The sequence below is a fragment of the Pelodiscus sinensis genome, chromosome 7 (assembly GCF_052426305.1).
Source record: "Pelodiscus sinensis isolate ZL-2025 chromosome 7, ASM5242630v1, whole genome shotgun sequence".
NCBI classification, from domain to species: Eukaryota; Metazoa; Chordata; order Testudines; family Trionychidae; genus Pelodiscus; species Pelodiscus sinensis.
Genome location: NC_143058.1, coordinates 22,187,779 through 22,204,541, shown reverse-complemented (window position 1 = coordinate 22,204,541; position 16,763 = coordinate 22,187,779). Strand labels below are relative to the sequence as shown.

General features: G+C 44.4%; 1 protein-coding gene across 1 annotated transcript in view; it reads left to right on the top strand.

The window, feature by feature from the left end:
- The window catches only part of LRP1B (LDL receptor related protein 1B), a 1,362,068-nt gene that overhangs the window by 1,225,065 nt on the left and 120,240 nt on the right, over nt 1-16,763 (top strand). Inside the window, exons 72-74 of the mRNA XM_089779714.1 lie at nt 8,666-8,788; nt 15,097-15,219; nt 15,469-15,606. Of these exons, the coding sequence (XP_089635840.1) occupies nt 8,666-8,788; nt 15,097-15,219; nt 15,469-15,606 (384 nt within the window). The remainder of the gene's footprint in view (nt 1-8,665; nt 8,789-15,096; nt 15,220-15,468; nt 15,607-16,763) is intronic.

Here is a 16,763-nt window from a genome sequence, read left to right as displayed (position 1 = left end):
TATTTATTAAAGCTGCCTTTTAAAGTGCTTCAGTTATATCATTTTAACAATGTGATTCAGTGTAAACAGTTACTAACATTTTGTCTTTTTATGTAAAGCATATATCTGGTTTTTTCCTTGAATAAATCTATTATTTCCTTTTCCTTCTGTAAGCTTTAAGTTGTATTTGGAATACTTATTGCAATAAGAATGAATATTGTATAATAATATAAATATATGAGTTTCCTGTGTGCAGACTCAGGGGTTTTTTCGAAAAAAGTAGCCTTTTTTCGAAAAAACTTCACCTGCGTCTAGACTGCAGCCACGTTCTTTCGAAATTAAATCGAAAGAATGCGGCTTTTCTTTCGACGGTGGTAAACCTAATTCCACGAGGAAGAACGCCTTCTTTCGAAAGTGCTCTTTCGAAAGAAGGCGTTCTTGAAAGCAAACAGGCTTTTTAGAAAGAGAGCATCCAGACTCACTGGGTGCTTTCTTTCGAAAAAGCGGCTTGCTTTTTTGAAATTCCGCGTGCAGTCTAGACGCTCTCTTTCGAAAGAGGCTCTTTCGAAAGTATCTTTCGAAAGAGCCTCTTTCGAAAGAGGCTTGCAGTCTAGACATAGCCATAGAGTATTCCTGTGTACAGGGTATTTCATCCAAGAGAGATTTTTCTGGAATTGAATGCTTGAGCCAAACCCCATTGTTGTTCATAAAATATATCCTATTTATTGAGTGCATTTTGAATTAGGACTTAAATAACTGATGAACTCAAACATATGTGTCTGCCACAAGATTAACTTAATTCCCTAAAATAGAACTAAGATTTATATTTTGGTTCATCACCACAAAGACTAGAATTTTCTTCTCTGTGGGTACTCTGTTATCTTAATTTCCCTTATAGTCTACTCAAGAGACATTGAGATTCTGTTTGCCAGAACATAATGTCATACACGTGATGACTTTCAAGATTTTGTTATCACTTCACTGCTTGGTAACAGGAGACTTTGATAAAGAGTCAGTAGAAATTGTCTTCTTGTTGCTAGGGATATTTAAATTGACCATATTTTTTAATAGCTGGTTCATGTTAACAGTTTAGTTTAAAACATTTTCTCCTATTGATTTGACTGGATCCTGAACTGCAAATAATGAAGCAGAATAAGTGACTCTATTCTTGGGTCAAATCAACACGGAATATTTGAAGAGAAAAAACAGTTCTCATTAATTCTCATGAATAATTCTCATGAATAATATATAGACCAAGAAATCCCCCCAACAAGTAGACTAGTAGCACCTTAAAGACTAAAAAACATATAGATGGGATCATGAGCTTTCATGGGCGCAACCCACTTTTTCAGATGACAGGAATATTAAAAATCCAGATCCAAGAATAAATAAGGGAAGAGGGGGAAGGAGTAGGAAAAAAAGGAGGGGGAAAGAAAAAAAGAGAGAGACAGTGAGTAGATGGTTCAAATAGTTACGAGAGGCTGATAAGAACCATTAGCACCTCCACAAGTTTGGATGTGGAAGGTAGTGTGTGAGCCAGCCAATGTCCCTGTTCATACCATTTGCATAAGAGTTAAACTTGTAAATGAAGTTAAGTTCCAATTCTTCCTTGTGTTTTTGGCTTGTGCAATTGGCCTGAAACAACACGGTGACTTTGAGATTCATTAATGAGTGTCCAGGCAGATTAAAGTGTTCCCCAACAGATTTTTGTATATTGCCTTTTCAGATATCTGATTTGTGTCCATTAATGCTTTCCCTTAGAGATTGTCCAGTTTGGCCAATATACATGGCAGTGGGGCCTTGTTGACGTAGGTCATATTAGTGAATGTGCAGTTAAATGAGCCTCTGATTTGGTGGCTGATGTGGTTGGGTCCAGTGATGAAATTGAAGAGGCTTGGGGGAAAGGCCAGTCCTAGCTTACTGACAACCCCTAATCTCAAACAAATTATTTCCAGTAACCGCACAACATATCTCCATCATAATTATCCAGGAATCCATCCCTACAATCAGCCGAGGTGCCAACTCTGCCCACACATCTACACTAGTGATTTTATCACTGGACCCAACCACATCAGCCACCAAATCAGAGGCTCTTTTAACTGTACATCCACTCACTCTCCCTCCCCAAGAACTATACAATCGTTTCACACATGGGAAAAGGGATACAATTGTTTATACAAAAGGTATCAATCTATTTCAATACAAAGAATCATTCGTCATATTTTCTTCATAACACAATCTATATTCTAATTACTTCTGAGAGCAACAATGTGATTATGCTGAATCACAAGAATCCTTCTGATCTCTTTCTTGCGTAATGGAATATTTCAGAGCTAAAAAGGTTACAAAACTTATATTCACATTATACTGAAACTTACATTTACATTATACTGCTTTGGGCAGAGGCTTTACACAACAGGACTTGCTGTTCAGTATATTCATAAATGATGTGGAAAGGGGGATAAACAGTGAGCAAGCAAAATTAGCAGACAATTCAAAATTACTCCAACTAGATAAATCCAAAGCAGATTGCAAGGAGTCACAAAGGAATCTCACTAAACTAGACGACTAGGTAACAAAATGGTGTATGAAATTCTATGTTGTTGAGAAATGAAAAGTGATATACCGAGAAAAAAATCCCAACTACTTGTACAAAATGATTGGATCTAAATTAGCTATTGCCGCTCAAGAAAAACATTTTGGAATTATCATGGAGAACAATTGCTCAGTGTGCACTGGCATTCAAATAAACCCATCAAAGTGTTAAGAACCATTAGAAAGGGGATATATAATAACATAGAAAATATCCTAATGCCATTATATAAATCAAAGTAACCCACATACCTTGAATGCTCTTTGTGATTCTGGTTGCCCTGTCTTCCAAAAAAGATATATTAAAATTTGAAAATTCTAATTGCAGAGAAGGCAATAAAAATCATTAGGGATATGAAACTGCTTCCATATGAGGAGCGATTAAAAAGAAGTGAATGATTCAGTTTAGAAAAGAGATGACTAAGGGGTAATATGAAGGAGATCTGTAATATGAAGAATGGTATATAGAAAGCCAATAGGGAAGCATTATTTATTCTTTCATGTAACAGAAGAACTGGAGGTCACCCAATAAAATCCATAGGTAGCCGATGTAAAACAAAGAAAAGAGCTTCCTCAAAAGTGCATGGCTAATTTGTGGAACTTGTTGCCAAGGGATATTCTGAAAACCAGAAATGCCATTATGTGAAAAAAAAAGAATGAGATAGGATCATGGAAGATTGGTCCAATAGTAGCTATTAGCCACGTTGGACCAAGATGCAACCCCATACTCTGTGTATCCCTAAATTTCCAATAATTACAATCTGGGAATGGATGACAGGGGATGGATGACTTGAAATTGCCATATTCAGTTCATTCCTTCTGAAGCATATGACATTGGCCATGTCAGACAACAGTATTAGATGAACCCCATACATCTGGTCTTATATCCTTATGAAAATTCTGTTATCTGTGTATAAAAGGGATCAGGTTAGATAATCCTTCTGTCCTTGAAGTCTATAAATCTATTAAATACTCCTGCTTATTCCCTCCTCTTAGGCTATGTCTAGACTGAAAGCCTCTTTTGAAAGAGGCTTTTTCAAAAGATACTTTCGAAAAAGCCTCTTCAGAAAAAGAGCGTCTAGACTACAACCAGTACTTTTGAAAAAGCAAGCACAGTTTGCATTACACAGAGACTTTTTTCGAAAGACCACGTTTGAAAACAGGCATTATTCCTCGTAAAATGAAGTTTTCCGTGGTCGAAAAAACTGCCGCATTCTTTCGATTTACTTTCGAAAGAACACAGCAGCAGTCTAAATGCAGGGGAAGTTTTTTCAAAAAAAGGCTACTTAAAAAAAAAACCCTGTAGTTTAGACACACCCTTTTTGACTATGCACTACAGCACCAACCCGGCAGCACTCCAGCTGCTCTTGGGGACGCCTGGGACAGAGCAGCTGGAGTACTGCCCGGTTGGTCCCGTAGCGCTGCCCCTCGGACTTCCTGGAATGCTAATCTGTTTCAGCAGCAGCTGAATCGGGGACCCCAGGCATCCCCAAGAGCAGCTTGTGTGCTGCCGGGTTGGTCCCGCAGCCCCGAGGTGCAGCGCTACGAGACCAACCCAGCAGCACCCCAGCTGCTCTGCTCCCGGCTTCCCGATTCAGCTGCTGGTCAGTTTCAGCAGCAGCTGAATGGAGGAAGCCTGTCTGGCTGCCCCAGCACTTCCGGGTTCCTGATGGTGCCGGACCATCAGGAGTCCTGGAGCATTGGATGCCGGACTAATGGAGTTTTACTGTACGTATCTTTTTCTGATTTACTTTCAGAAGAGGCTTTTCTGAAATTTGATGCATCTACACAGTGCCAAATTTTGGAATAAAGTGTTGAAAACACATCCCTTATTCCTCGTAGAATGAGGTTTGTAGGGATAGTGAAAGAGTGCATCCACTTTTCTGAAAAAAGAAATTGAAAAATCAGATGTGTTCCTTGGACGCAGTGTTGCTTTTACAGGATACCTCTGGTATCCTGGAAAAGCAATGCAGTCTAGATGACCCAATGTCAAAACTCTGCTTCTGCTCCTACATGGGCATAGATGAACAATACTTATATGACTGAATTAATACCATTTTTACAATCACAAACTTTTGTTTCACTAAGCTGACCTCTTTATTTCTGAATCCTTTTAGAAGTCAAATTTAGGAGAGAAAAGCAATGATAGCTATGAGTGAAAGTGTCATAGTGGGAAACAGCACAGTAGAGGAAGCTATGCAGGAAAGTGGACATCAAGCAGCCGATGGGGTTTATCTACCTGGGAAAAAGGTCTTGAAGTGATATTAGCAACTACAAAGTCAGCCAGGGAGCCTTACTTTGTGTGATCAAAGAGTGTCAGGACTCTTATAGATATGGACAACAGAGGGCTCAATAAAAAGCTTGACAAGGTGCCCTAGAGCTAAGAAGTGGCTTACTTTAATAAACAGGTTTAACAATCTCACTAAGCATCTTCTCTAGTAGCTCTCATTATAGCTGTTATCTTATTCAAGCACACTATTACCAAAGCGTGTAACTTTTTTTAATCAGTGTTTGGGAAGTATCAGGGAGCTTTTGTTGTGCACTATGTCCCTGCTGTGCTATGTGCTGTACAAACTGTGACAGGCCTAAGTCAGTAGATTGCCACACTCTAGTGGAAGGCAGATACAGGGCACTGGATAAGTGGTTTTCTCTTTCCAGAGTAAACTACTAGAGCCTGCTGCAATAGAATGAAGCCAGGCAAACACCTGGGGCTAATTAACTAGATTGCTGCCTCAGGCAAGTTACACAACATCTGAAGCCAGTTACAGCCAGTGGCATTGAGTTACAAGGCCTCCCCTAGGTAAGGAGAGGGGGGAGACAAAGCGTGACAGATCGGAAGGAGAAAAGGGAGGAAGGAGAAGAAGCTATCTGTGAGCTGAGAGTTGGTTAACAGGTACCAGAAGGAGACATTTTGAAGGAGTTGTTTGGGGACGTGCCAAGTCAGAAGGAAAAACGACCTTGACTACTGTTGCTACTTTAGGGGCCCTGGGCTAGAACCTAGAGTAGTGGGCAGGCGCAGGTTCCCCCCAGACCTTCCCCCACATCAACACAGAGTCTGTCCCAAGAAGGGAGACCAGGACTATCATGGGGGCTTTCACCCAAAACCATAGACTAGCCTGTGATGAGTATGGGTCACTAAGCTATGGAGCCTGCCTCCTGTAAAGAGAAACAGGTGTGTCTAGGACCACAGCAAGTCTCTGAGGCTAATAGTATCTGCCAGTAGCATGAGACACACAGAGTATGGCTAGAACTTTGCCACAAAACACAGAACAAAGGAGCTTATATGATTGGGTTGAAGAGAGCAATTCGTGGGAGTAGGACAATGTCATAGGTTGCTTTTTGCATGAGGCTACAAACAGACCATAGGATCAGCATCTATATAATATATTGATTACAGCTCTCTCCTAATTTTACAAATATTAACATTTGTTATGCTAGTAGAAGGTAAAGAAAGTCCCTTTCATTAGAATTTAATTCATTTGGGGAAGGGGAGAGGACAAGAACTGGAACACTAATTCATACCAAAAAGAAGTATGAATATTTGCCTATGAACAGTGTATATTGGTCCCCAGAATAGCACATGTTAACACTCAGTGTGACAGGGTACATGCTCTAGAAACCATGTATTCTTGCAAGTGAGAGTGGCTGACTCCAGAGGTCATACTAGCTCCTCTGGCATAACATAAAATTCAGCTTGTCTCCTAACATATCACAGATAACTACCAAACGATATTAAAGATGCTAATCATAAAATGAAAATACTCTATGTGGTAAAAAAAAACTCTTAGTAGATTCCAAATTTATAAACAAAGCTGGGTGAGATTTTGGCTTGCATGATGAATTGTTTGATACCACAACCAGATTATTCTTCATGATTCCAGAATAGTACAGAGACTAAGATATAAATCTTGCACAGTAATCTGTGGAAAGTATTGTCATTGTAAAGTAGGAGCTGTAGAAAATGAAGAAAAAGAAAACTTTGATACATTTATCAGGTAGTCCATGAAAGTGAAAAGGTTTAGACTTCTGTGAGTTAAATGGCAGACCTACCTATTTGCAAAAGTATTATTCAGGGTACCAGAGATTGCCATCCAATTCACCTCTGAAACATAAGAAAAACAGGGATAACTTTTGTGAAGTTTGTCAAGATGCACCATTGTAGGTGAGAGAAGCAAATATATCACAAGACTTTGCAACTGAAAACAAAAATTAGGGGATTGATCTTTGCATATTTCCAGGGGAACTAGTCCACATTTCTCCAAGAAAGATTTCAAAGCTGTTCTAGGAAAATACAGTTTTCAGCATATTACCAACAGCTTTTATTGTCTCCAAGTAAATGGAAAGGATGAAAGGATGTGCAGGAATAGCAAACTCCTTCTTGTCCCTATGAACTGCAGAACAAATCCCACTTTATCAACTCTTTAACCCCAACTGACCAACTGCTTGTTTAGACCAATAAAAGTTACACTTTTCACATTTAAAACAATTTGCATTCAAGTTTAAACAACTCCAATGTGCAAATGAAAATATAAAGTGACTCTAACCATTCTTTGAGGACCGTCCTAGATTCAAGTAGATGATGTCAATAACTGCCATATTATATAAGAAAAAAGAAACCGATGCTGTGATCAGAGGGAAAAAAATGCTGTTATTATCAATCAAATAGATACTCAAACATATAAACAGTGCTGATCCTTATATTGAAATAGCAACTGAGCCTGTCATTTCATTAGTTACTGCTATCACAAATAAATACAAGAAGCCAGAAGCTGTTCTTAATACTACAACATCTGTTCCTATTGTGAAAACTTCAAGTCGATGGATTATTAAAAACCTTGAACAAAACAAAAATGACTACATTACTTAGGTAGAGTGCTGAAAAGCAGTAAACAGGACAAATTATTCTTTTGTTTGTATTCAGTATGCATGGCAATCTTCCTAATGGTTTTAATATTTTAAAAACTAAACACTCAACCACCTGTTATTGTTTACTATATTTCTTGTTAATTTCATAAAGGAAATCAATTCTGTACTGTGATATAATTGAGGCAAGATCAAAATAATTAACAACATATTTAATAATCTAAATGTTAATTGATGTGGTTTTTAATGGAATATAAGTTATGCCACTACAGGAAAGAGGCTTATTGGGAAAGGAAGAAATATAATAAACTATTTCTTAAATTCAGGTTTTATGAGATACAAAATAATGTCTGTTCCATAATGGACCTTTGCAAAATAAATCCCTTTTTCAAACTGAATTAACAAGCAAACCCAAACCTTCCTCTCTGACACTGGAAAAAAACCAGAAAAGGTATTTCCATGGCTGTTGGACTGCTATGCTCTATTGCGTAGTCATTTCTGGAATGTATGGTTTGTGGAAAAGTGGATTTGGGAGGAGTAATAGAGAGTCAAAACTGGAGAATCAGAATCCATTTTGGAGAAACCTGTAGGGGTAGGGCCTTGAATAAGCTGGAACCCGTTTTTGTGTTTTTCTTGGTTTGTATCACTTCCTTGAAGCTTTGTGTCCTGATGGCCTCAAGTCTTCTGCCCTCAGAACTCCTCTGCAATAAAGAAAAGCTACAATAGAAGATTTAAAATAAGCCCCTTCAAAAGAGGTTTTCAAAAGGAGATTGGGTAACCACCTGTTTATTTAGACACAGCAAATCCTGCCTTTCAGCAGAGCATAAGACTACATGACCCTTGCTGTAACTTCTGATCCTATGGTTCCATGATTCTAAGATATTTTAACTATTAGAGATGCGAGCAACTACAATGGAGACATGCTATTTGGAGTGGCTGTCTCCTGACTCCTGTCCCTGCTTCCCTGCCTTAGCCACTCAAAGTCACACAGAAATGGTTCCAGTACAGTAGCCACAACATGAAGAAAACAATGGATGTCTGTTTTGTGGGGGAAAATATATTTAATGGCCATCTCCCCTTTCTGCATGCCTTTCCCAAAACTTCCCCTGGGATTTGACTCTTTCATTTATTCCCCATATTTCATTAGCTGAAGGTAGCATATTTACAAATGGAAATAGGGTGCATTTGTTTTATTTATACCATGAATTCACAGTTTCTTTCTTTCTTCAAGGGGGAAATATATGTAAAGCTGATGAGTTCCTGTGCAACAATTCACTTTGTAAACTCCATGTTTGGGTATGTGATGGAGAAGATGACTGTGGAGACAACTCAGATGAAGTCCCTGAAATGTGTGGTATGTCTTTTGTCAATTTAATGCTTTGTATTTGATGGCACTGAAGTGAATTTGTGAAGTAGATATATGTACAATTTACAACTCTCAGTTTAAGAGAATATTGAACTCACTTTCCTGCATCTTTTCTGTCAAAAACAATAAATCAGTTAAACTTTTAAAAGTCAAACGATGAAAAGCATATCTTAACTATGGGTATGCTTAAAGTAGGGATAGCTAAAAACAAAAGTTAAATTCTATTGTTCTATAATCCAGTGGTGATTTTAAAACGAGAAAGGACAATGCCTACATATCATTTTTCCCCTCTCAAATAAGGTTACAGTTACTCTGATACATCTCTGAGGTTCATAATATTCCCAGGATTACTGCTGTGCCTTGAACCCTAGCCAAAGCAGGGTCAGAGAAGAAGTGGCATCGGGGAAATGCTGCCATTTGATTCAGTGCACATAGATGGTCTGTAGGCTGCAGGAGGGCATGGAAGTTGGGGAAAATCTTTGTCTAGGGAGGGGCCTGAGATGAAGGAGAAGCCATGCACCTCACTGAGGGTATGTCTACACTAGAAAGTTAGTTCGAACTAACGGACGTTAGTTCGAACTAACTTTCCTATGCGCTACACTAGCGCTCCGTTAGTTCGAACTTAATTCGAACTAACGGAGCGCTTAGTTCGAACTAGGTAAACCTCATTTTACGAGGACTAACGCCTAGTTCGAACTAGCTAGTTCGAACTAAGGGCTGTGTAGCCCTTTAGTTCGAACTAGTGGGAGGCTAAGGCTTCCCAGGTTTCCCTGGTGGCCACTCTGGCCAACACCAGGGAAACTCTATTGCCCCCCTCCCGGCCCCGGAGCCCTTAAAGGGCCACGGGCTGGCTACTCACTTTGTGCCAGTTGCAAGGCTGCCAGCACCCGTGCCTGCACAGCCTGCACCTGCCACAGGATGAGCCAGCCATCCGAGGGCTCCCAGCCCTCCACTGCTCCCCACGACCAGCCTGGCGGCTCCCGGGAGCCTGCCCGGGGGCGCAAAAGGCGGGCGCCCGCCTGGTCAAGTGCGGAGATCGTGGACCTCATCGAGGTTTGGGGGGAAGCCTCAAATGTCCACGATCTCCGCACTAGCCACCGGAACGCGGCCGTCTATGGACGCATGGCTGCCAGCCTGGCCGCCAGGGGCCACCAGCGCAGCCGGGAGCAGGTGCGCTGCAAGATTAAAGACTTGCGGCAGTCCTACTCCCGGGCCTGCCTGCCAGGGGCTGACCCGGAGGCCTGCCCCCACTTCCATGCCCTGGACCGCATCCTGGGGCCTCATGCCGTCCCTGCCCCCCGGGACGTGATTGACCCCGGGGCAGAGGGACCGCTCCTGGACACCGAGGAGGAGGAAGAGGGCTCTGAGAGCCAGGAGCCTGCCGCCAGCCTTCCCAGGACCCGGGACCCCCGAGGCACCCCACAGAGCCGCTCGCCTGCATCATCAGAGGCCGGGGAGGCGTCCACCTGTGAGTACCCTCGTGTTCCCCTTATGTGTACGGGGGGCTGGGGCGAGAGGGAGCCCCGGGACCGTGCGCCTGGGCCTTGCCCACTACGGAGCAGCAGCTGGGGATCCTGCAGGGGCCCTGGCCTTGCAGAGGGGAGCTGGGTTTCACACACCTGGGCCCCTGGGGTAATTGACCGCTGGTCTTCTTGCACCACAGCTGCAGCACCGGGGACTGCAGGGCGCACCACACCGCCTGCAGCAGCCGCCCGCGCCCGGGCAAGCAGGACAGCCAGGAACCAGGAGGACTACCAGAGGCGGCATCTCCGGTTCCTGGACCGACAGCTCCGTCTCCAGGACCACTGGGTCCAGGAGGACCTCAGGCTGCGCCAGAGGAGTCTGGAGGCCCTGGAGGAGCAGGGCCGTGCCCTGCGAGGCCACCTCCAGAGCCTGCTAGACCGCTTTCCATTTCCTCCTCCCCCTGCTCCCCCTCTTGCTCCCCCTCTTGCTCCCCCTGCTCCCCCTCTTGCTCCCCCTCTTGCTCCCCCTCTTGCTCCCCCTGCTCCCCCTCTTGCTCCCCCTGCTCCCCCTGCTCCTCCTGCTCCTCCTGCTTCCGCTCCTGCTTCCGCTCCTGCTTCCTCCACACCCCCTGTCCTCTCTGCCCCCCCCTCCACAACCATTCCCCACCGACGCCCCCGGACCCGCAGTGTGGCGAGACGGGAGAGGCACCCAGACTCCCACCCCTGAGCTTTCCTTTCCCTTCCTCCCTTCCCTCCCCTCCCCTTCCAGCTCCCTCATCCCAGGTTTCCCCCTCCCTTCTCCCACCTTCATTCCTCCCTCCCCCACCCCAGTTCTCTGAAATAAACAGACGTTTTTGTTGGAAAAACAGGTGTCTTTATTGTACAGTAGATAGGGAGGGGAAAGGGGAAGGGGGGGGGTAGGGTGGAAGAAGGCCCCGGTGGGGCATGCAGGGAGAGGTCAGTCCTCCTCCTCCTCCACCTGGAAGCTGTCCCGCAGGGCTTCCCGGATCCGGATGGCCCCCCGCTGGGCTTCCCGGACGGCGGCGGTGCGGGGCTGACCGTAGTGTCCAGCCATGCGGTCAGCCTCAGCCATCCAGGCTGGCAAGAAAGCCTCCCCCTTCCGCTCACACAAATTGTGGAGCACACAACATGCCGCCACCACGGGAGGGATGTTGTGCTCGGCCAGGTCCAGACGGGTGAGGAGGCATCGAAAGCGGGCTTTCAGTCGCCCGAAGGCCCCCTCCACCACGATGCGGGCCCTGCTCAGCCTGTTATTGAAGGCCTGGCGGGAGGGATTGAGGTGTCCCGTGTAGGGCTTCATGAGCCAGGGCTGCAGTGGGTAGGCGGCATCCCCCACCAGGCAGACGGGCATGTCCACGTCCCCGACCCTGATGTGGCGGTCGGGGAAGAAGGTCCCGTCCTGCAGCCGCTGGCACACGGAGGAGTTCCGGTACACCCGGGCGTCGTGTGCTTTGCCGGACCAGCCCACATTTATGTCCGTCAACTGTCCCCGGTGGTCACACACGGCCTGCAGGATGACGGAGAAGTACCCCTTGCGGTTCACGTACCGGGACGCCTGGTGTTCCGGGGCACGGATGGGGATGTGCGTCCCGTCGATGGCCCCCCCGCAGTTGGGGAAGCCGAGGGCGCCGAATCCCCGGATGACGGCATCCGGGTCGGCGAGGCGGACCACCCTGCGGAGCAGCACCCGGTTGATGGCCTTGACCACCTGCGGAGAGAGACACAGCAAAGCGTCAATCAGTGGGGCGCCCGGGTGGCTGGGAGCGTGCGTGCCCTGGCAGTGCCCCGCGCCCCACTCCCGGAAGCAACCCCCCTGGCGGCGTGTAGTACAGCCGGGACAGCCCGACCCCTCCGGTGCGGGGCGCCTTCGCCTCCTCCCGCCCCCCCCTTTGTCCCTGGGGCGGCCCATCCCCTCCTCGCAGCCCCCCTCCCCCCCGGCTCGGTGGCCGACGAGCGCCGTACCTGCATGAGCACTGCTCCGACAGTGGATCTCCCCACGCCGAACTGGTTCCCGACGGATCGGTAGCTGTCCGGCGTGGAGAGCTTCCAGAGGGCGATGGCCACCCGCTTCTGGAGGGGGATGGCGGGCCTCATGCGAGTGTCCCTTCTTTGCAGGGCAGGGGCGAGCCACTCGCAGAGCTCCAGGAAGGTGTCCCTCCTCATCCTAAAGTTCTGGGTCCACTGTCGGTCGTCCCAGCGCTCCAGGACGATGCGGTCCCACCAGTCGCTGCTGGTGTCCAGACACCAGATGCGGCGGGGCACGCCGGTGCCGGGGCGCCGCCGCGGCTCCTCCACGGCCCCCAGGGCGGCCAGGCGGAGAGGCAGGGGGCTGACGTTCCCCAGGTGGTGCCAGGCAGCCTCGAGCCATTGCTGGCAGGCTTGCAGCAGCAAGTCCAGAACGTGCACCAGAAGGTGCAGGGCGAGCCGTGGCTCCATGTTGCCACCTGCGGCGGTCCCCCCCGAAGGGAAGCACCGACACAGACGGGCACAGAGACCGACGCTTTGCTGTCCCTCGGCGAGGTTGGCAAGCAAGCAGGAAAAGCTGAGAACCGGCTGTCCAGGGGGGGTCCCTTTAAGCACGAGCCTCAGATAGCCTCAGACAGCAGCCACACAAAGCAACTGCTGACCTGATGCCCTGCCAGAACCGGTTTCAGCTGCCCTTAAATGCCCCCCTGCGTCCAATCAGTGTGGACGCGCTAGTTCGAACTAGCAAAACGCTAGTTCGAACTAGTTTTTAGTTCTAGATGCGCTAGTTCGAACTAGCTTAGTTCGAATTAACTAATTCGAACTAAGTTAGTTCGAACTAGCGCTGTAGTGTAGACGTACCCTGAGTCTGCCCTCCTGAATTTATCTCTTTCCCCTGTTCCTGGGGAGGTAGAGGTTCTGGGGAAAATAGTCTCAGTGAGAAAAATCAGCATACAAAGACAGGCCCATCTCCGGCATAGTGTTTTACTAAAACAAGCTCTGAACCCTACTTCATTTTATTTCCCACCACCTTCCCCTTGCATAAATACCTCTAAATGCCACTCTTTCCTTCCCCAGAAAGTGTGGAATTTAATGGACATGCGAGCACTCATATATTTAGTCCATGGAATGCTGAAGGATTTCAGGGTATGTCTACACATACAGCGTTGCATCAGCACATCTGTACCAATTCAGCTAGGCCTCTGCAGGGCAGGTGGTGAGCACACTCCAGGCCGACAGGAGAGAGCTCTCCTATCAGCATAAATAAACGACTCCCCGCAGGTGCCAAAAGTTATGTTAGCCAGAAAAGTGTTCCAGAAGACACAGGCTGTGTCTACACTGGCACCCTTTTCCGTAGAAGGGATGCTAATGAAACACTTCGGAATTGCAAATGCCGCGGGAGATTTAAATATCCCCCGCGGCATTTGCATGAACATGGCTGCCCCTTTTTTCCGGCTCGGGGTTTTGCCGGAGAAAAGCGCCAGTCTAGACAGGGTCTTGCGGAAAATAAACGCTTTTCCGGAAGATCCCTTATTCCTACTTGAAAGTACAGGAATAAGGGATCTTCCGGAAAAGGGTTTATTTTCCGCAAGATCCCGTCTAGACTGGCGCTTTTCTCCGGCAAAACCACAAGCCGGAAAAAAGCGGCAGCCATGTTCATGCAAATGCCACGGGGGATATTTAAATCCCCCGCGGCATTTGCAATTCCGAAGTGTCTCATTAGCATCCCTTTTACGGAAAAGGGTGCCAATGTAGACACAGCCATCTAGTATAGAAGCAATAAATTGACCACCAAGCACTCTCCCGTTGACTCCAGCACACCATGAAAAAGAGAAGAGTAAGAGGAGTCAAGGTAGAGTGTCAGCTGTCACTGTAAGAATACCATGGTAAGCAAACCTAAATAAGGTGACTTCAGCTACATTATTTATGTAGCTGAAGTTGCCTAATTTAGATTGATAGTCTGTGGTAGTATAGACAAGGCCACAATCTCAGAATAAAATCAATGATTTTCAGCATAAGAATGCAGAATTGGAAGGGACCTCATGAGTAATCAAGTAATTGAGTGCAATAACCTAATATCTCAGGCAAGCATGAAATATTAAAACTATACTAAAACGAGTTGGTTTTGTTGCCCTCACTACTCCTATTGGAAAGTTATTCCAAAACATCCCTCCTCTTATGCTTTGAAACCTTCCTCTAATTTTATGTCTAAACTTACTCATGGGCAGTCCTGCCAACTTTGTCCTGTAGCTTAAATAGCTCTTTTCCCTCCCTGGTGTTTACCCCCGGTACACGGTTGCCAAAATATGTTATTAGCCAGGATGGTTAGGAATGGTGTCCCTAGCCTCTGTTTATCATTAGTAATGGTATGCCCTCTCAGCCTTCATTTTGATCATAGAATCTCTCACTGCTACTTGCTAAATTTTAGAACAATAGGAGAGTTTTTTGGCATTGTTTAAGCTTTCATAAAGGAAGCTATGTTATTGATAGCATAATTAGCTTGGCTCTGCTTCAGCATTTGATAAGGTTTTGAGCAATTCAAATATCTCCTTCCTCCTTTTGAAAATATCAACTATTTTACGGCCTTAAAAATTGTCTCCCTAAAATTCTAATTTCAGACTTGTAAAATAAAATACTCATAAAGTAATAACTGCTTAAATGCCAAGTTATCGTATCTGAAGGGCATACAATCATGCAATGCTTGCACATCCAATGCTTGTTTGCTACACTGGAGGAAGACACAACACATAGGTAAGCTTTATGTGCAAATGCAGGATGGTTGTGCATAAGTACAAAAGATTGTTATTATTCTATATGAAAAGATGTTCTTATGTTTTCTTTCAACAGTCAAATTTCCATGCCCACCAACAAGACCCTACAGATGTAGAAACAACAGGGTTTGTCTGCGACCTGATCAGATTTGCAATGAGATTGATGACTGTGGTGATAACTCAGATGAAGATCACTGTGGTAGGTGGATTTACCTTTTGAGGCATTTAGATTTCAAAACAATTAAAGGTAAATTGTATTGCAAAGATCTAATTATTCTTAAGAAAAGCTTAATTGAAAGTTTGTGTGTCATAATTTAACTCTCAGGGCAATTAGGTTTGATATCTTTGCAATGCTAATGCTTCACGGTCATTTCCATTTTTATGTGCAAGTAGTGCAAACTATATGAAATGCTAATCTTTTTGTGATTTTTCTTTTGTAATTATGCAGATAAGATCCCATATAAAGCAAGACCTTGTAAAAAGGATGAGTTTGCTTGTAGTGATAAGAAATGTATACCTATGGAGCTGCAGTGTGATCAGTTTGATGATTGCGGAGATGGTTCAGATGAGCAAGGATGCAAAATAAGTGAGTTTGATTGATAAGCTATCTGTTTTCATGTCTGTAGCACAAAAGAATACAATGAAACTGTATTCTTTCATGCAGAACCTACCCAACAAAACTGAGTTTTCATTAACATGAAAAAGTATAATCTATTCAGTATCCTCACTAATGTAGCTGAGACTAACTGTTTAAAGTAGAATATGAAGAACCAAGTATCTGACCCTCTAAGGAGTAACTCAATCCATTTTTAGCTGGGTTAGCTGCTTAAATCGATTATATTTCATTTCACACCTATCCTTCTCTATCAAGATAAATAAAAAGTTTATGTGATATGAAATTCTTGATCTGAAACAAAGTCACTGAAACTAAATTGACAATAGAAACTCATTCAAACAGGTAATATAGATTTTTTTAAGACTCGCTAGACTCACACCGAAGTATTTTATTTAAAATGTATCAATGAGCATTCGTACACCTACATTTTATTAACATATTTCTATTGTGTAAAAAAACACATCATACTACATTATAGCATGTGGATTTGTTTTTAGTATGGTTGCAGTATGCTAAGAAAGCTAGCTATTTCTCAAATTCATTCAGTTATAATTAACTGAAACTGAATAGGAATAATTCTAGAATGTATGATGGAGGCCTTCATAACTAACCTCTTTATTTTTTCCTTTTGTGGGACATAAAAATTTGGTCAAAATTTCAGTTGAATAAGTCTAATAATGCATGTATTAAGGCTTGTTGTATACATTTTCCTTTTAAGGCTTTGCAGTTCTCTCCCTGAAAATAGTGTACTGGTTAGTGGTCACTTCAGTCAAGAAAATAGAAGTTTTCCACCTTAATATTTGGGCCTATATGGGCCTTCACACTTCCCCTCATTGTTCCAAAAGTTCAATCTCCCTTTTATTTATTCAAGACTCTTTCCCCTTCAAATTTGTCACAAACCTATGTAAGAAAAAGAAAAAGCAAGTTCTGAGATTTGAGAAACAAGCTGAACCTATTTTCATTCTCTTCAGGGGTAGTAAAATGAAATCTAAATATGTCATAGCCAAATAGATAAGTCCATTATCCAGGAATTTTACAAAGTTACAGTGTTTCCTGTCCACTGAAACTTAGGGTATGTCTACACAGCAGCGTTATTTCAAAATAATTCACGTTATTCCAAAATAATG